The following is a 19,423-nucleotide window of genomic DNA, read 5'->3' as shown; positions in this document are numbered from 1 at the left end:
TATATCGTTCTGCATCATGATTCTTGATGTTTGAAGAACGAAAAGTTACTCGTTCATCACAAAGCTGGTGAAAATTCCTGTTAACTCTGCACTTTTTCCTGTCTTGTGCAAAATGCACCACTCAGGCAGACCTGTCTGCGTGTTTCCTCAATAATCGGTTAAGCAAAAGCAGTAGTTGCATAGCCGACCGATCAGAAAATGTCACTGACGTGCTTAGATGCTATGCAACGCAGATGGCATCTGACATCTGAGGAGTACAGTTGAGATTCAAATGAGTTGTATACATAAAAATCATATTAATTATATGAGATTCAGTTTGTGTTTGTCTACTTTTCTTGTTAATTAGATCTCGTGACATTCAGTTCTATAACAATGTGAAGCTTCCTATTGGTAAATGATCTCGTGATTAAATAGTACTAGACCTAGATATAAATTACTCCCTTCAGCCTTTAATAATAAACAAGTGACAGTTTAGTGTTGTCTTAAGTCAACCATCTTAAAACTTTGGATGTGTATTACCTATTAAGCATGGAGTCTGAATACATTTAAAAAAGTTACAAGCTTTGTGTGATGAACAAATTTGTGCTATTGACCTGTATTCTTTTTCTTCATAACCTCCATGGTTCATATATAACCCTTTCAAAAATAAAATAGCCCAACCAATCATACAGAACATCACGATCAATCTGGGGATTGGAGGCTTCAACACGCCGATGGCTGTCGCATTCAACTTCTCTCAGTCGGAAAAATTACTCCCCAAGCTTTAGTTGCCTTTGTCAAGCACCCAAGAATTTGAGTAATTCAACCTTCTCAAACATAAATTCCTAGACCGACTTCCTTTGGGTCAGTTTCTACCATCCAGGAAGGCCTGTTAATGCAAGTGGATGAGCATGTTTAGCTGAAACATAACATGAATTGGGAAACATATACTGTCTTTTAGGCTGGGGAAAGAGAAATCACTTGTTCATCACGAAGGTACTTGTTCCTTGAGATGCACGCTCAAGAAGCAGCTTCCTTGCTTCCATCGGTATTCCCTCTGGCTGCATATGGGAAATGAAGTATTTTGTTAACTTCTTTTCCATTTGTTTATTCTAAGGAAGTTTGGTTTTTCATTACTCACCTCTTCTGGAAACCAAACTCCTGGTTGTGTGTTGCCCTCAAGAACGGCTAAAGCAAATGCAGCTGTTGCATAGCCCACCGACCTGTTAATTTTGATGTAGCATATGCTTAGATGCAGTCCAGAGAGTATTTCTAGTAATTCTGGTCATCCAGTAAGAAAACTTAAGTGCACACCATAAGTTCTCAAATGAACCATACGGTAACTACTTCGCCAATTTTTACTCTGAATTCCTGGCGATGTCTGGCTAGAAACTTAAACCTAACAATATATTATAATTTATAATGGAATACAAATAAAAGAAAACTCTGAAGCAGTACATATGCTCCCAGTTTTATAGAAACAAATGTTTTTCATAGGAGAATTTTTTAAAGGAAAGGAAACAATCAATATAAAATATGTTGTGGTTTGTAAAGTTAATGTAAAGCTTCATATTTTTAAATAATCAGAGAGTTTAAAAAGTTAAGAATTGGAAATATTAGACATCAATTAGATATTGCTTGAGGATATTTCAATTTACTTATGCTCCGTACTTACACAGATAGCTTTTTATGAGTAAATAATCCAATAGTATTCCGGCCATTTGAACAGTCCAAGTCTACCTACAGAAACGAAATCATTTTGATTAGGCAATGGCCAATTGTAGTGCAGCACTACTCTTCACACAGGTAAAGAACTTACTCTCATAGAGACACGCTCTCCTGCAATACCATCAACGGCTCGAACCAAAGGATCAACAGACTGAACCAACTTCTGAACCTTATTTCTATCCCTCAAAAACTCCTGAAGAGGACCAAGATTCAGGTCAGATTAATGCAAACTGAAAACTGAATAGTATCATATATTCATGTATATGTTCTGGATTCCAGCCCACAGCAAACCATTTGGTTTAATTGTAGTACAGGAACTACCGATTAAATACTATAATTGCAGAATGAAAATTGGTAATGCCTGTTTGCAACTATAAATTTAATCACTACAGTATTAATAATCACAACTATAACTAAGCGGGCTGAAATGAATAACTTTGTATAAGCATAAACCAAGGAAAAATACATACAACAGGTAAAAAGTTTGCGAAAGCCTGCATTCCCCAATTCCAGAAGAAAGGAGCAGTACCAAATCGAGCACTAACAGTTGGCACACCTAATATCTTAAAAGCACTCTTCACTTCAGGCAAATTCCTGGAGTAGGTAACACAATGTGAAATTTATTAGCTTCCTTCTTGGCTATATTATATTTCAGTTTTGTAACTTTGTCAATTATAAGATATGGAAAGGTAAACATTGGCCCAAGTACTTACAATAAGTAGACATTTTTCTTTCTGACCCCCTTTCCGAAATCAATGTTCAGAGCTCCACTATAGGGCTTCAATTTGATTTCTTCTCCTGAATGAGTAATAAAAATAAGAATGACGTATAATTTTCCCTTACAGTGTGGAACTCCATAGGTGCAATAGCACTAGTGCATAAGCTGGAAGTACCCTTGTTATATGCAATTACATCCTCCCCAAGAAGCAGAAAACTTGTTGCCAATATTGTTGGACCAGCACCACCAGTACCTGCAGTATAGTAGAAGAATCTAAAAGAGGGGTTTAGCAACGTATGGAATATGTATGGATGTTCAAAAACACTAATTACTAGCTTCATAGATCAAGTAAACATTGATGAAACAGTTTGACGCGACAGCTATTATGCAGGTGCTTTTAAACTAACAGGAACACTCTCAGCCTAGCTAGGAGAGAAAACACATCATATGGAATAACAATTTAACTGCTACATGCCAACAGAAAACCAAATACAGCCCTTACTGTACACTGAATGAATATTTTGGCATTTCCTGTTCTAGACAACAAAGAACTCTAACCTTAGTCTTTCAGGTTCGCCATTTTCACTTCTGGCAGCATGCACAAGCTCAGCAGCCATCACTGTCACCAGAGAAGAATACAATATACTAATAAGCACTCAAAGATCAAGATATTCATCTCTTCTAGATAGCCCCATCTATTATACTTAACTAAAACACCACCATCTATGCAGAAATATCACTAATAAATCAATTGTGCACCAAATGTTGTGGTTCAGTTTGATTTGCATCAGATTCTGTCCTGGAAAAGAAGGCCTATGCAATTAAGTTCCTTCTACAGTTTGACAAGGATAGAACTATTTAAAGTTAAGGCAATTAAACAATACTCCAATCCTCTGCATAAATGTGAGCCTTTTTGAAAATGTGTAGTCAAATGTTCTTAACTTGACCACTAATATGAGCAAATGTATTTTGCTCGACAGAGTGAAAGTCATACTAATATTATACTTCCTGTAGATTTTACTAACATAATGTGATAGAAACAGCAGTACACGATGTTTCTTCAAGACTCTGCTATTTCATTGTTATGTACTCAAGTACAGACGGAGTATTTTGTTTGTCAATAGAAGTTCTTTTTTTTGTAGATTATATTTCTTTTATGTGTTTTAGCTTTGGGCATACTATACATGGCATTGACGTATTTGGTCATCACACAAATTTCCTTGTTTCAACTCTTGATGCTAGCTTACCTTCGCATCTTGTGCATCCATTTGAAAACTATTGTGGAGTATCATATGATTTATCAAGATTATTGTGTGAGAAAAGATGTGATTGCAGAATTCATCAAAAGAACAAGAAAACTCAAGGGAAATTGAGTTCTAAAGTCTAATAGAAAGCAAATACACTAATTACCATTGCTAACTCCTGGATATATGCCAGCAGTAGTAATAGCTGGAACACCAGCAGCTTTTGCTTGCTCATGGAAGCCTTTTGCTCTCCAAGAATAGTCCGTGTCATCGCAGACATCAATATATGGTGTCTGTTCAGGATAAAGTTTCAAATGTGCCAACAGCATTTTCAGTTAAGCAGCTCACCACCCAAAAAAAAATGCAATCGAGACTGAAGCATGGCGCGCTTCTGTTCTACCTTAGTAGATATCGCCGCCTGCAACACGGTGCACTCCTCCGCCCTCTGGAAAGGGCCAGCAGTATGGACAACCAAATCCACACCTGTCGCAAGAGAAAATTGCCAGGTACTTATGTTAAGCTTCTCCTGGAGCAAAAGTAAAAAACATCTGTTTTCACTGCTTATTAGGGGGCTCAAACATCAGGAGTTAGCTAGCAATTTGGGCTTTGGAGTCTTGCGAGAGCCTTTGCTGCTAATGTGAAGCTGTACCACCAATTAACATGCTCTAGCTTGCTCTAGGCAGTAGTCACGGCATAATAAGCAGGATAGATATTCATGGTTGCACTGCATTACTGAATACTGATACTGACCCTGCAGCGCTTCCTCCAGCATGCCTGCGTCGCGGGTGTCGACCTGGACGAACTCAGACTGGCTCCCAAGCTTAGCTGCAACGGACTCGCCTTTCTCCCTGGCAAATCAAACCAAATCAAACCAAGCACCACCTGTAAGTTGCATAGATTCATCCTGAACAGAAAAGGTCACCGACGAGGATGCCGAGGTCCTACCGGTTCCTGCCTCCGACGAGGATGCCGAGGTCGGGGCGGAGCTTGGATATCGCGGTGGCCGTGGATCCCCCGACGCGTCCGGTGCCGCCTAGCACGAGCACGCGGGCGGTCCTCGACTGCCTGCTCCTCCGCTGGGCTTGGGCAGCCTCCCTGGAGCCGGAGGGAGCCGCCGCTGCGGGAGCTGGAGGCGCGCACGCTCTCACGACGATGCCCATCCCGGTACGGCCGGTGCCGCGTCGTGCGCGCGGGCGGTGTGCGGGGCTTATCGCCTAGGCCGCGCCCTGACCGCAGAACGAGTGCCGCGCCGCCGCCGTGAGGAACTGAGGACGTGTCCGACGTGTGGCCGTTGGCCAGCCGGGGACTGGGAGGACGGCGCGGCGCGCGCTATCCCCGGACTTTGGTGGGCTGAGTTGGGCTGAGTTGGGCCGTGACTGCACATGTGATGGGCCTCTTTAAGTTGGAGTTGGGTGGTACGCACGCTCCGGAGCCTGCCAAACCAATTATTTATCATTCCTTTTCACACTTTATTTATGCAACTATGCTAGGCATTTTTTTTACTAACAGCATTACACTTTGTTAGTATTGTTTCACTATATTGAATTCTAACTTTAATTGAGCTTGGAAATCAAATATTTATCATTCTTTTTCACACTTTATTTATGCAACTATGCAAGCATGAGTAGGATTTTTTTTCCACTGGCCTTTCTTATACTAAACATGTCCCTCAATGTATTTCTAGATGCTGTTTCACAATATCAATGCTCGGTTTAGTTAAGTTTAGAAATCAAATATTTACCATCTTTTTTATATACTTTGTTCATGCAACTATGCAAGTCAGAGAGAAAAACCGTACTTTGTGAATGGTTACGGGGTAAAAAGGACTTTTCGTGGATTGAAGTCATCTATTATTTCTTATTTCTCACCTTTTTGTTTGGTTTATAAAATGGAATAAGCTTATCTTTCACCATATCATTTCTTACTGTTTGATGAGATTTTGTACAATATTTTTTTTATATACACACGTCATTTATATATGCTGTTAAGAAACAAGAAGAATGGAAGCAGTAGATGCTCCTCCTGTATTCTCATGCATTACGTATGTACGTATATGTGCATACATGCTAGATGAAGAAGGTAGCAGTTTAGCTTGTCAGCTAATCTGCACTTTCACATACACGGCCATGCATGCGTCAATTGGTTGATTTCGGATGAGACTCACCTGATGGCCTGATGCCTTGACCTCATGCATACTCTGAGAAGAGGAAAACATGCAAGAAGCTAGCAAGTATATGTTCCATGCATGCACGTGAACGTGCTCGTGACGTACTACCAATAAAAGAAGCAAACAAGATTGTACACAAGTTGAGTCTGCGAGGCACCGGCGCAACGAGTCTAAAATCTTCTAGAACCTTGGTTAGATGCACGTACAACACGACGCGATTTGCCGGGTAATCTAGAACATTCTAGAAGGCTACCTTGCCTTTGGTGTATAATACGGCGGGCAGATGTGTATGTTGATCATTGCGCAGCGTACGTCTATTGGCCGCAAGCCGTTGAGCCAATAAGTGCACGTACGATTGTTCACATTAGACAATGAAAACCCCTATAGCAAGGTCCACATGTCATGGATTGCAGGGAGAAGTACCAGATTCAATTTTAGATGGAGCAACCGTATACGCGGCCGGAAATATCTCATCTACTAATCAGCACAGAGCCTTCTAGAATCGTGATCTGGAGAGATAATCGACGCACCGAGGATAAGGGCTGTTTGGTACAGCTGAGCTGTTTTTTTTGCCAAACACTTATTTTTCCTTCTCTCACAAAAACATAAGTTGGATGAAGCTGAAAAAAAGTAGCTTATTGTAGCTTCTCCCTCATTTCTCTCTCTCAACTATGCATGAAGTAGTTGGTAAATTTTTTCCAAAACAGCTTAGCTTCATCTAGAAAGTCACTCATGGAGCTATTTTCTAAAAAAAACAGCTTTATTAGTGAAGTTGAGCTATGCCAAACATACGTGTCTTTCCTTCCGTGTGAAGAAAGGAGCCGGCGGCGGCGCCGGGTATCTCGGCCACGCTAACAACATCCTGGCGGCGCGCATGCAACCACGACGGCTCCGTTGTTACCCTAGCTGTTGCTTATATAAAGGACATCCACGACTCCACAGGAAGGCTAACGACATCGGCAGAAGGCAGGCCGCATGGAGGGAGCGCAGCTATGCTCGCACCTTGGTTACACCAAAGCTACCATATATGCCGCCGCTGCCGGGTGCCGGGGACGTGAAGTTTGGAGGCAAGGCAGTCAGGTGCACGTCGGCGCGCGCCCGTATGATCACGCTTGGCCGATGAGAGCGCCATCCATCTTCAACACTTTTGGCTGATTGGAGAAGAGAAGGTAGCTGCCACTACGGCGCCAAGATCGATAATGACGCCGCCGGTCTCATCGTATCATGGAGAAAAGGTAGCCGGGGGCGCCATCGATCCGATCGAGGGTACGGAGCGAATCGACGGGAGGACCGTACCGGCCGCTAGCTATTGCTGCACACCCGTTGTCGCGCCGAGGAGGCCGGATGAGTAGCACGGAGATGGGCCGGAGGCGTGCTTATATATATATCGCAGGCGCGGCTACGACGCCCACAACTATATCATTCCTGCTTCTGCCATCAAGGCAGGTGCGGTCATCCATGCCGAAGGAATCGGCACGGCACATGATCACACGGATCAGGCACCTCAGGCGCTGGCTGGCTGCTTGGTGCACTTGACTAAATAGAGGACGACGCGAGATCATATCCGTACGTGGAGGCACAACGTGCTCTAGTCCATAGCAGTCTTTGTTGACGTCAAAACTCATCTACACGCCAGCAACAATATATAATGCATGCATGCAGGTGCATGTGTGCTTGCACGTGCGTGAACACACTACTACTGAGTTCATCGAGTGAGCACCATCGAGCAGCGCTCTGTTACTGATGAATAACGCATCGAGTGGGCAAGCCCGGACGCCGATTGGCCACAGCTCCTTCGTCTACACCGACAACGACGTGCTGCCGAGAAGGCGAGTCCACGCATGTCGTCGACCATGGGCTGCTACGTGCTTGAAGTAGAGATAGCTGCCTGGAGGTGGGTCGGCAATGGCACATGTCAGGCTGCACGTGTACATGTATATATATGTATATGGTGCGCTCGAATTACTGCTAATAAAGAGACGTGTACTAACTGTATCCATATAAGGAGCTAGCTCGGCAGCCGTTCGAGCCCTAAATCAAATTTATATAATTTTATGTTATGTGTTTATCAGGGGGAAGCCACCGGAACACTCTCAGAACTAAGTCAATGACTCGACACCGGCAATGCGGCCATCTGCTACCACTACTACGCGCGATGGAGGCCTTCTTCAATAACTACAACTTCAACACCCTCGTCAATCAAGTGCCACGACATACCACGATGCTGCTGCTAAGGAAGTCCGAAGCGATCTAAACTACACCAACCATGCAAGTGAGATTACGATGATACTACGCGCCGTTCGACACCGACGAGGCGAACGACGCAGGCGGGCATGGCTGATATTCCAGTCATGTTGTACCGGCTCATGGACCGACGAGGCCATCACGCCAACGCCACCTACATCTACACCAACACCACGCATGGAGAAGTAAAGCGAAGATCGACGACGACGACCAACGCAGCTTAATCGGAGGTACTCTGTGAGCTTGACTCGTAGGGGTAATTAACTGGGAGCTTTCCGAGGCCCCAGGAACCATGAAGACCACGATCGTCTAAGCTAGATCGCTGCCATCAGGCTATGGAGCGCACATTTGTACCGGGGAACATGTATTTGTATTTTTCCTTAAATATGAATAAAGATTGTGTTCCCCTCATTTATTTATTTTTGTGTACTTTAGTACACTGGCACGCCCGCGCATTTATTTTCTTTGTGGCACAGAAAAATATTTTTATTTTTCTATCCAAACACTTACAAGTTGATAATTAGTACAAATATGCGGAATGAAGTTATTCTATTAAATTTGAATGCCGACCTAAGATGTATCGCCTCATCTAAAATAGGATGATTCCTTAAACTAAACACCTCGGAATTTTTTTGTCCCACGCTACTATGATATAAAAGCATATTAGTGATTCTTCAATATGCGTTAAGTTTAAAGATCAAATATTACCATTTTTAATACTTGGTTCATATGCACTTCTATGATGCTATTTGACAATATGATTTCTCGCTTTAGTTAAGTTTGGAAATCAAATATTTACCTTTTTTTATACTTCACTGATGAAAGTATGAAATCACAAGTAGGATTTTCTTTTCTAGCCCTTCTTACTGTCTCTCAAATTATTTCTAGGATTGGATGTGAAAACTCGGAAAAGCAATTTATTAAAGCGTGTTCCATTGCCTTTGTGCTCACCGCCCCCTTCCACCTTTCCGATCCAACACTTTGGTTCATCTCGTTCCTTCCACCACGTACACTCTTCTTTTTGGAAAACAACTAATGTCATCTCACAATATGAGTTCTCACTTTAATTAAGTTTGCAAGTATGAGTCCTCCAATGAGTTGGCATATATTTTTTTCAAAAATGGCCATTGCCCTTGGGCACTCGGGTTACACAGGGTTGACCTCTAGTATGTTAACATGGTCTATAGTGGAAGTTTTTTTATCTAAGAGTTTGTAGAGTCCAAAATTTTCATTTTAAGTGCTTAGATTTTGAAATTGAATGTTCTAGATTTTCAACGGACTCAAAATGTTCACATAGTATATAGCAAAGTTGTATTTATTTCACACAATATACAACATTGTAGACTTGTATTTCACATTGTTTTATTTGAGACATTTTAGGAACCTAAATATGTCTTGATTAATTATATTTGAAAAAAAAATTCATTGTTTTTTCATTTTCTATAGGTGGGCCTAGTCACATCAAAGCTATAAAAGGGAATGTTCTCATGCTTCAGTTTTGCTTTGTTATCTTGAGATTATTAGGCGAATCTGCCAGCCATTCAGTAATATTTTTCTTTCACAACAAATCAGCTAACGGTACTTTCTGTCATGGCTTATCAGTCAAACGCGTATATATAGGTCATGGTTTTGAATCGTAGAAATGCAGCTCCTCGACGGTTGCCTCTCCATTTAGCTACTGTTGATTTTCCCAAAACATGAAATACTCTCGTCTCTATGTACGAATGTTTTACGTGTACGTACGTACGTACGTACGTCGTTTTACCTTTGTTTTTTTCTTGTTTGAGAGAAACGTCATTTTTACCTTTGTGTTTCTGTATCACACACGCGGGACGGGAGACTCAAATGGGGCGTGGCCGTCACGCGTACGTGCACGGAAAGGAGGAGGGGCCAGCGCGCGAGCACGACCGGAGTTTCACGCGCGCTGGGCACAGAGTCACGGGGGCGTTGGGCCGCTCAGTCGCCAAGTTGGGCCGGCCCATCTTCAAGCAAGATTGGGCTGGGAGACCATGGCCTGACCTTGGCCCACCTAAGCATCGTTGCGTTGCGCCGCATGAAGACACGCTTGACGCTCCTCCTTGGCTACGAAGGAAGCTATCGCAGCACTGGCGCACGCGGCACGTGCATCGTCCTAGCTCGTCGTCCATCGCGATCGACGCGTCTCGGGGCCCGCCGGAGACGGAGACGGAGACGGAAGCGCCCACCGCCCAGTTTGACAGGAGCCGCTCAACCCAACTACCCAAAAGGAAAGCTACCCCGCGACCCTTGCATTTAAATCCCATCGCATTCCATTCCGACCACAACCTCCCGCGCCGCGCCACCCACCAGTCCACCATCACCGCGCGCGATCTCGCTCGCCGTCTCCCTCCCTCCTCCACGCCCCGAGCCGAGCCCCCCAAGCTCCCCAGGCCATGGCCGGCTACCCGCCGCCACCTCCCGGCTCCGGCTACCCCCACCACGGTCCGCCTCCGCCTCCCGGCTACCGCGCCCCGCCGCCGCCGCCGTACGGCTCCCCGCCACCGCCGCCAGCCCCCTCCGCCCCGCCCCCGCCCCCGCCCTACGGCGGCCCGCAGCCGCCGCCGCCACCACCACCAGGGCACGGCGGCAACCCGTTCGCGTCGCTGGTGCCCTCGGGGTTCCCGCCTGGGACCGACCCCAACGTGGTGGCGTGCTTCATGGCCGCCGACCGCGACGGCAGCGGCGTGATCGACGACAAGGAGCTGCAGTCCGCGCTGTCCGGGTACAACCAGAGCTTCAGCCTCCGCACCGTCCACCTCCTCATGTACATCTTCACCAACACCAACGTCCGCAAGATCGGTGAGTCAGTCATCACTCTCGCTCATCAGTCATCACGACCTCTCCGGCTCTCCCTGATCCCTCTCTCTAGCTCAGCCTAGCTCTCTTCTAGCTTCAGCACTGCCTCCATGCCTCCGTTCTTCCGGTGCGCGGCATGGGTCGATCGCGAGGTAGTGCGTTGGCTTGTTGGGTTGTGGCGGATGCCCTGCTCGTCGTGCTCGTCAGCGGTGACCAGTGAGGGTTTTGCGTCGTCGTGCACGCAGCTCGGCACATGAAAAGCCTCCGGCCGGGTTTGCCATGCACTCTGACTAGGGCACCTGCACCTGCGCAAGATGTTTTGATCGACTTTGGGAAATGAGAGAAGGGTACGCTCCTATTAGCCACTTTAGTTTAGGCCACCCAAAAACCCCAAAACTTGCATGGAACTTGCATGGAACATTAAATATAAATAAAAAAGATAACTAATTGCACAGTTTACCTGTAAATCACGATACCGATCTTTTAAGCCTAGTTACTCCATGATTGGACAATGTTTGTCAAATAAAAACGAAAGTGCTACAGTGTCAAAATCCAAAAAAATTTTGGATCTAAACAAGGCCTTACTGTGATGTGGTTGCCCGAAGTTGGCAAAACCAAATTAGGGTTTTAGCAATTTAGAGGTTGTTTGGATGAGAGTCTTGGCTCTTGGGGTAGGCAACTCAGGGCCTATAAAATTAGGGTGAACGAGATAACCCTTTGGGGCTCTCGGTTGCATGTTAATATATGCAGAGAATAGCCCTCTGCGTGGCTTACAACACAAGAAGATGAATTACAACAAACTCTCAAAGATCTATCATCTAGATAACCACCTAGCTAGATACATGCGTCATAACTTCTAGTACAAGTAGTTACAAGTCATCATATCTCAACAACTAATTCTAATACTCCCCCTCAATCTTAGCCACTTACAAGGTTAAGATTGTTTCTAAATTTCCGTAATTGTGCAGCTGAGATTGCTTTGGTGAAACCGTCTGCAACTTGATCACCAGAATTAATGAATCGAATATCCAGTAACTTATGTGCCACTCTTTCTCTCACAAAATGAAAATCAATCTCAATGTGTTTTGTTCTCGCATGAAAAACTGGGTTTGCTGATAAATATTTGGCACCTAAGTTGTCGTACCATAACCTCGCAGCTGATGGATGTGATATTCCCAACTCACTTAACAGCTTTTGCACCCACATGAGTTCTGCAGTGGCGTTGGCTAACGCTTTGTACTCGGCTTCAGTCGATGACCTTGAGACGGTAGCCTGTTTCCTTGCCATCCAGGACACAAGATTTGTGCCAAGAAATACTGCGAAGCCTCCTGTCGACCGTCGGTCATCCACATCGCCGGCCCAGTCCGCATCCGAGAACGCACTTACTAGCATGGGGACTGGAATGGGCTTATAACACGCCAACACTCGTTAACCTCCCGCCAAACAAAGAGCACGGTGGTGCCCTAAGGTTGTCAATTGTCAATGGTGGCTCAAGCCTGTTCACCTCACATCTAGCCCCAGGGGTCCCAGATCCAACGTATGGGAGTGTTGCCTATGCATGCTAGCTAGGTTAGCTCTTTTCAGATCTGAATCAAACAAGTTCTAATCATCTTGTCATGTAAAAACAAATTGACAGGAGTAGTAAGATGTGATATCGTCCTAACTAGTGCCTAGTGCACACAGCCCGTCCCGTTCACGATGGTGGAGTTGGTGTCGTATATACTCCTTCCATCTCTTTATATTTATCATCGGAGAACTAACTCAGTAACCAATATGAACGATAAAAGACCCTAACACTCGTAGATATATAGCAGTTGTTTTTTTTATATCTACATTGGAATGAATATTTCATTATTAATGCTATGTTTGTGGCGTGAAGAAGCATGCGTGCCGAACACAACATGCAACCTATTCACTTAGTTATCTGTTAAATTTGTCAACCATTCAGCAGTATTTTTTCTCACAATAAATCAGCGAATAGTACTTTCAACCATGACTTTTCACCCAAATGAATAAATTGAAGACTTTTCTTTACAATCAAACAAATGATTATGTGGTATGTGAGGCCACGATCAAGAGGTGAACGGATAAGGTTTGCCTGCTTGATGGTGCGGTACAACTACGGGTGAGGCCCACCCTTAACGACAAAATATTTAGAGACGGATGAAGTATACGTGTGCCTCTAGAAATAGGATGAATATCAACATCCAACGGTTCACGTCTACTTTGAGGTGGACTGTAACCGACCATAACAAAAGTAATTTGCATGTCTATGTATAACCGTTCCATTGTCCTCTGTATTACTGTTCATCTCCTTAGTAACTTATGTGTATAGGACAAAACTTATTTGAAAAGTGTCTATAAACATTTTTCACTATAATTTGTATTTTTGAATTGTTTTTTCTATCAAAAATGATTTGTCCAGTTGTTATGAAAGTTAAAATTAAATTCCACCAGAATCCAATTCAATACATATAGATTGAGGTGAATATATCTAAATAATAAGTGAATTCTTTTGAGAACTTATTTTTTTCATGTGGATGTTGAACAACGAGAAACTTATATATTTATGTATACAAGCTGTTTATAAGAGCTTCTAAAAGTAGAAAAAAATCTCGAGCAAGTTGAAAAATGAAAAAATTATATGTACTTGTCTATAATAGTTTCTTTGGAAATAGAAGTTTATTATCGAAAGATATAAATAGAAAAAAGTTCATATATGCCTATACAAAAAACAAGTAGCCAACAAAATAGTGACACGTTCCAATCCTTAAACGTACATTGTACTAGTCTCGAGAGATCGCAGCAAAGTCTCTTTTTACTATCCTATACAATACACCTAGGCTTTGTTTACTTCCACCCAAAATCCAAAAACTTTTTAAGATTCCCCGTTATATCGAATCTTTAGACATATACATAGAGTATTAATATAAACGAAAATAAAAACTAATTATAAAGTTTGGTCGAAATTTATGAGACAAATCTTTTGAGTCTAGTTAGTCCATAATTGAATAACAATTACCACAAACAAACGAAAATACTACAGTGTCCTGAAAATATTTCGGGAAAGAACTAAACAAGGCCCTACTTTAACGGTTGTGCGTGTACGGAGTTTGGCAACCGTCCCCTCAAACAAAAAAGTTTTGAAACCGTTGGCCGGGGCAGGTGGTCTGCTCGAGCATCGAGCTAGTTTTTTTTCGAAAGCCGGCAAAACTTTTGCCGGATTTTTATTAGACGAATAAAAAAAACAAAACAAAAAGAATATAAAAATTAGATACAAACAGTCTATAGACTCCACTCCACGAACTCCACCAAAAAAACTACCAACCCACTGCCACAGGCCGAGGAACAGGAAAAAAACAGAACAGAAAACAGCATCGAGCTAGTTGGGCTGTGACTCCCTGTGATGGCCTGATGGGCCTTTTAACTTGGGAGGAGTTTCTTTCACACGCAATGCACGGGCCGGAGCCTCGCACAGACAGTTTCGGCCGAGTTTCGCAACGTCAAAAATGGGCAAATAAATGTCCCGTATGGGATAGCTGAAGGAACATGGGTCAGTTCAAAAACTATCCAAGCATCTTGGTGGACGTCCGGTGATCGAGTGCGGTAAGCACTCTTTGCAACATTAAACCAAATGATGATTAAACGGTTGTCACTGTACCTTGCCCTAGAAAGTCAAATTACAAACTCGACAATATCCTAGGGCAAGCTCTCACATATGCCATATATATGTGCTAGGCAAATCAATTTTTGGATGCCGTTTCAAAATATGATTTTTTTACTACTGCAAAACAATTTTAATGTTTTTTTTACCATTTTTGTTTGTTTGTTTCACTTCAGTTAAGTTTGGAAATCAAAATTTACCATGGGTGTCGTCGTTTCACAATATGATTTTTTTCCTATTGCACATTTTTGGATGCCTTTCAAAATATGATTGTTTTTGCCTACTACAAAACAATTTAATGTTGTTTACATTTTTTTTTGTCTGTTTCACTTTAATTAAGTTTGGAAATCAAAATTTACCATGGATGTCATTTCACAATATGAATTTGTTTCCCTACTGCAAAAGAATCTGTTTACCATTCCCTTTTGTTTGTTTCACTTTAATTAAGTTTGGAAATCAAAACTTACCATTTCTTTAAATTTCATTTATGCAACTATGAGAAAATTGAATTTTTCCCATTTTATGATTTTCTATGGTTTATTATAATTTTTCAATGATTCAGCCAAATAATTAAAAAAGACAAAACCACTGTCAGTATAGCAAAACCACCTTCGAAACCGTTTTAGAGAGATAAAATGTACGGTTGAAAAGTTGAGAAAGATGGTTTGCTCGGTTTTGAAGTTGAAAGAGAAAAAAAAACAAACTTTTGTGAAAGTTAGACCTTGTTTACTTTCGCCCCAAAACCTAAAATTTTTCAAGATTTCCCGTCACATCAAATCTTTAGATGCATGCATAAAGTATTAAATATAGACGAAAATAAAAACTAATTGCACAGTTTGGTCCAAATTTACGAGACGAATCTTTTGAGCCTAAGTTAGTCCATAGGTGGACAATAATTAACACAAACAAACGAAAAGTGCTACAGTGTCACAAAATTTTTCTCTTCGAAAACTAAACACGGCCCTAGACGAGAAAAAGTAGGCTTTTTTGCTTTTCTTGTTGGGAGGGCAGGCCACGGCTGCACGGCCTGACCTTGTCCAACCTGAGGCCTTGATCGGCAAGCATGCAGTTTCTCTCTCTTTTCTCTCTTTGTGTGTGCGCGCGAGCAATGTAGAGAGCACGCACAAAACGATCAAAACGCGTGAAGCGATCGCCCCCGCCCACGCCGCGCCGAAGACACGCTCCTTGCCCACGAAGCACTCTACCGGCGCGTCCTCGCAATCGCAACGCGTCTTGTCTTCTCGAGCCAGAACCCAGAAGAAGCGCGACCCAGTTTTTTTCTTTTTTTCCTTTTGACACGCTCCTCCCCAAACCGTTTTGGTTCGCCACGTCATAAAACGCAGCCAGCCTCCAACTCCAACTCCAACTCCAACCCCGAATCCATTCCATTCCATTTTCCATTCCCAACACAACCTCCCCCACCCGAGTTCCCCACCACCTCCCCCCGGCGATCTCTCCTGACCTGACCATGGCCGGCTACCCGCCTCCCGGCTCCGGCTACCCCTACGGCCCGGGCGGCGGGGGTGGGGGCTACGGCGCCCCGCCTCCCTACGGCTCGTCGCCCGCGCCCTCGGCCCCGCCCTACGGCGAGACGAAGCCGCCCAAGGAAGGCAAGACCTCCTCCTCCTCCTCCTCCGGCGGCTCCGCGCCCCCCTACTACGGCGGCGCGCCACCCCCTTCCCATCCCTCCTACGGCGGCGGGGGCGGCTACGGCGCGCCACCCCCGCAGTACGGCGCGCCACCGCCCCAGCAGTACGGGGCGCCGCCGCCCCAGTCCTACGGGGGCGGCCCGCCTGCGCCGTACGGGGGCGGAGGGTACGGAGGCAGCCCGTTCGCGTCGCTGGTGCCCTCGGCGTTCCCGCCGGGGACCGACCCCAACGTGGTCGCCTGCTTCCAGGCCGCCGACCGCGACGGCAGCGGCATGATCGATGACAAGGAGCTGCAGTCTGCGCTGTCCGGGTATAACCAGAGCTTCAGCCTCCGCACTGTTCATCTACTCATGTACCTCTTCACCAACACCAACGTCCGCAAGATCGGTGAGTCAATCGGACGACCGGCCTCTGCCTCTCCCACCGTCGTCGTCCCCCTCGCCCTCTCTTTTCTCAGCCTCTTCTTCATACCTAAGCCCCCCTCTGCTCCTGACGTTGTTCTTGTTCGTTCTGCCGCGCGGCGACAAGGATCGATTCGAGGTAGTGCGTTGATTAGCTTGTGGGTGCGGGCCGGTGCCCTGCTCGTCGTCCTCATCGGCGGTGGTCAGCGCTCAGCGGTGCGGGTATGCGTCGTGCACGCACCTCTGCTCGGCACGTGTAATCCTCCGGGTTTGCCAAACACTCTGACTAAGTGCCTGCACCTGCACGAGATGTTTTGACTTTGGGGATTGAGAGAAGGGTACGCGTACCGAGGCCTCATTGACATTACCAGTGCAGCTCCTACGTGGGTTTTAACAATACTACTATTACCACGCTGTGACAGGCACACGGATTTGTCTGCTATGTGGTCCGCAGCCCCAGTTTGATCCTTTCTTTAACAAGTCCAGAGCTTACTTTCTTTAGCAAGTACTGTAGATAGAGTTGGACTTGGATCTCGTGGCAAATATTGATTTGATCAAGTAGACCCATTTCTTTATGTGCTAATCCAAGATGATTATGTAGAGGAGTAGAATGTAGACAACTATGGTTATAAGATTATACTGTAAGTTCCAGTACTGACCATGTGCTGTCGATACTGCAAGGAACATGAAGTCCTGTTGGCAGTCTTTTGGAACATGGAAAACGATTGAGTACTGCTAGTAGGCCATGTTGCTCTATAGCCATTTGCTGCAACGTGGCAACCTGGCACATAGTTCGGCAGTCAGGAAATGGAAGAGGCCTGATGGATTGTAACCAGTCAGCTCTAGTTGCATTTATTTGAAATTACTTACCAGTTACCAGCTGTCTCAGGCACGCCGAGTGGTCTGTTCTTTGGTCTGTAGTGGCAAACTAGCAATTTGATCTTTCCTTAAAGAAGCAGATAGTTTACTTGCGTTTTAGACTCTGATTGAGTGGCCAATAGTGAATCGGTCAAGTAGATCCATTTGTTTATGTGCAAAATCCAAGATGATCTTGCAGAGGACTAGACTGATGACTTGGTCGTTGTAAGGTTATTTTTCCAGTACTGATCACGTGCTCAATATACTGCAAGTAACATGAAGTTTGTGTATGGAACTAGTGTTTAAACAATGAAGTGTTGCTAGTAGGTTATGTCACTCTCCAGCCTTCTGATGTAACACTGGAACATAGTTTGGTAATGTGCAATCCAGTTTGCTTGAATTTGGTTCCAGTTTGGTACATGTTCTGTATAACTTGAAAGCCCTAACTTGATCTTTGATCTTCATAGTCAAAACAATTTTATGCAAGATTTTCATATACCATTTTATTCGAGCCATGAGATGTGTGTTTCATTCGTCTGAACTTAAAAGATCAGTGCTAACTTGTGTTTTTTTCCTCTCACTATTCCCGACTAGTATGAAGTACACCTATATCACATTCAGCTTTTCCCTTCTATCTCCTGTACAGTCTAGTTTTCTTAACAAAGTATGTTAATGTTTGTTTCTGCCCTTTCAGGACCCAAGGAATTCACTTCTGTGTTTTACAGTCTTCAGAACTGGAGAGTAAGATGACCTACAACTTAATGTTCCCTTTTCACTTTACTTATATGTTAGCAAAGAGTTATTGTGTGAAGTGATGTTTTGCTGTATTTTTTAGGCAATATTTGAGAGGTTTGATCGTGATCGAAGTGGCAGGATTGACACATCAGAACTGCGTGATGCTCTTCTCAGTCTGGGATATTCTGTCTCTCCAACCGTCCTAGATCTGCTTGTGTCTAAATTTGACAAGACTGGGGGCAAGAGCAAAGCAATTGAATATGATAACTTCATCGAGTAAGGACCTTCCTTCAATCTAACTGGTTATCAGTAAGGAAATTATTGTAGTTTCACATGGTGTTGTCATGGATGTTCATAACTGGTTGATATCAGCCTATGAGTAATAAACTTGTTTTATAACTAGTTAAAGATTTACCTAGACTGATTTGTTAATGATCTGTCCTGCTAAGCTCAGCTATGTTTTCTGATGCAAGACTATTGCGATGTCTAGAGCTGTTTTTTTAATGTCCTACCTGCATTCAGTTTGTCCTGTACCTCAAATACTAACTGTGTTTTCTTTTTCTTTCTTTATCTTTGCAGATGCTGCCTCACTGTTAAGGTAACTAATGCCTGCACTGTAGTGTGCAAACCCAAGCATTTCAAACTTCTCTTTGCATCTGATCTTGAAAATACAGTTATGATCTTACCTGTGGTCATTTATTTGGATTACTTTGCAGGGACTGACTGAGAAGTTCAAGGAGAAGGACACTGCATACTCTGGGTCAGCGACTTTTACCTACGAGGCCTTCATGCTGACCGTGCTCCCTTTCCTCATCGCGTAGTGGCAGTTTACTCCACAGCTCAAAACAAGCTTTATAAGCCTTTTTAAGTACTATATGTAATACTATGCCTGCTGTACAAAGATGGTTATGTTCGCAGAGTTGTTTTTCGATGAGTTTCAGTTCTGGATTTAACTTCTGTTGCGAGTCATAAAGTTACTCTGAAATGGAGAAGGTACTTGTTGGTTGAACAGATGCCTTATGGTTGTGGCCTGAGGGTGGGTCAGAAATTGCTGCATTGTGGGCTATCAGTTTGTTCAATAAGAACTACTCCCTCTATTTCAAATTACAAGATGTTATTTTTTTAGGCACATTATTTCCACTATATATATATCTAGATGACGACTACTACTATATATCTAGACATAATATTTTAGTGCATAGCAAAAGCTATTGTGTCTAAA

The 19,423-nt window shown here is 43.9% G+C and overlaps 2 protein-coding genes across 3 annotated transcripts; one reads left to right on the top strand and one right to left on the bottom strand.

The window, feature by feature from the left end:
- On the bottom strand, positions 478 to 4,965 carry LOC8085629. Its single transcript, XM_021461431.1, has 13 exons — positions 4,615 to 4,965; positions 4,420 to 4,517; positions 4,070 to 4,152; positions 3,836 to 3,962; positions 2,984 to 3,044; positions 2,601 to 2,698; positions 2,421 to 2,505; positions 2,178 to 2,301; positions 1,799 to 1,900; positions 1,655 to 1,719; positions 1,121 to 1,202; positions 961 to 1,040; positions 478 to 868 (listed from the first exon to the last, which is right to left on the bottom strand). The coding sequence occupies exons 1-13, from the start codon at positions 4,827 to 4,829 to the stop codon at positions 811 to 813; spliced, it is 1,278 nt and encodes a 425-aa protein (XP_021317106.1). The 5' UTR covers positions 4,830 to 4,965; the 3' UTR covers positions 478 to 810.
- Positions 10,477 to 19,298, top strand: LOC8069284 (probable calcium-binding protein CML49). 2 transcript variants are annotated; one of them, XM_021461429.1, is made up of 5 exons: positions 10,477 to 10,897; positions 18,161 to 18,207; positions 18,302 to 18,477; positions 18,781 to 18,799; positions 18,918 to 19,298. In XM_021461429.1, the coding sequence occupies exons 1-5, from the start codon at positions 10,492 to 10,494 to the stop codon at positions 19,020 to 19,022; spliced, it is 753 nt and encodes a 250-aa protein (XP_021317104.1). In that variant the 5' UTR covers positions 10,477 to 10,491; the 3' UTR covers positions 19,023 to 19,298. The 2 variants fall into 2 exon arrangements, with proteins under 2 accessions (XP_021317104.1, XP_002450240.1); XM_002450195.2 differs by lacking the exon at positions 10,477 to 10,897 and adding an exon at positions 15,845 to 16,594.

This window comes from Sorghum bicolor, chromosome 5 (assembly GCF_000003195.3).
Source record: "Sorghum bicolor cultivar BTx623 chromosome 5, Sorghum_bicolor_NCBIv3, whole genome shotgun sequence".
In the NCBI taxonomy this organism is placed as follows: domain Eukaryota; kingdom Viridiplantae; phylum Streptophyta; class Magnoliopsida; order Poales; family Poaceae; genus Sorghum; species Sorghum bicolor.
Note: the sequence above shows the minus strand (reverse complement) of the source record. Positions and strands in the feature narration are given on the sequence as shown.

Bases quoted from the DNA above. Each gene is read 5' to 3' on its own strand.
- LOC8085629 (XM_021461431.1), bottom strand. From the start codon at position 4,829: ATGGGCATCGTCGTGAGAGCGTGCGCGCCTCCAGCTCCCGCAGCGGCG. The intron at 4,518-4,614 runs GTAGGACCTCGG...TTGATTTGCCAG, and splicing joins CTCGTCGGAGGCAGGAACCG to GGAGAAAGGCGAGTCCGTTG. The intron at 2,302-2,420 runs GTAAGTACTTGG...TACCTACTCCAG, and splicing joins AAGAAAAATGTCTACTTATT to GAATTTGCCTGAAGTGAAGA.
- LOC8069284 (XM_002450195.2), top strand. From the start codon at position 16,027: ATGGCCGGCTACCCGCCTCCCGGCTCCGGCTACCCCTACGGCCCGGGC. The intron at 16,595-18,160 runs GTGAGTCAATCG...CTGCCCTTTCAG, and splicing joins CACCAACGTCCGCAAGATCG to GACCCAAGGAATTCACTTCT. The intron at 18,208-18,301 runs GTAAGATGACCT...TGTATTTTTTAG, and splicing joins ACAGTCTTCAGAACTGGAGA to GCAATATTTGAGAGGTTTGA.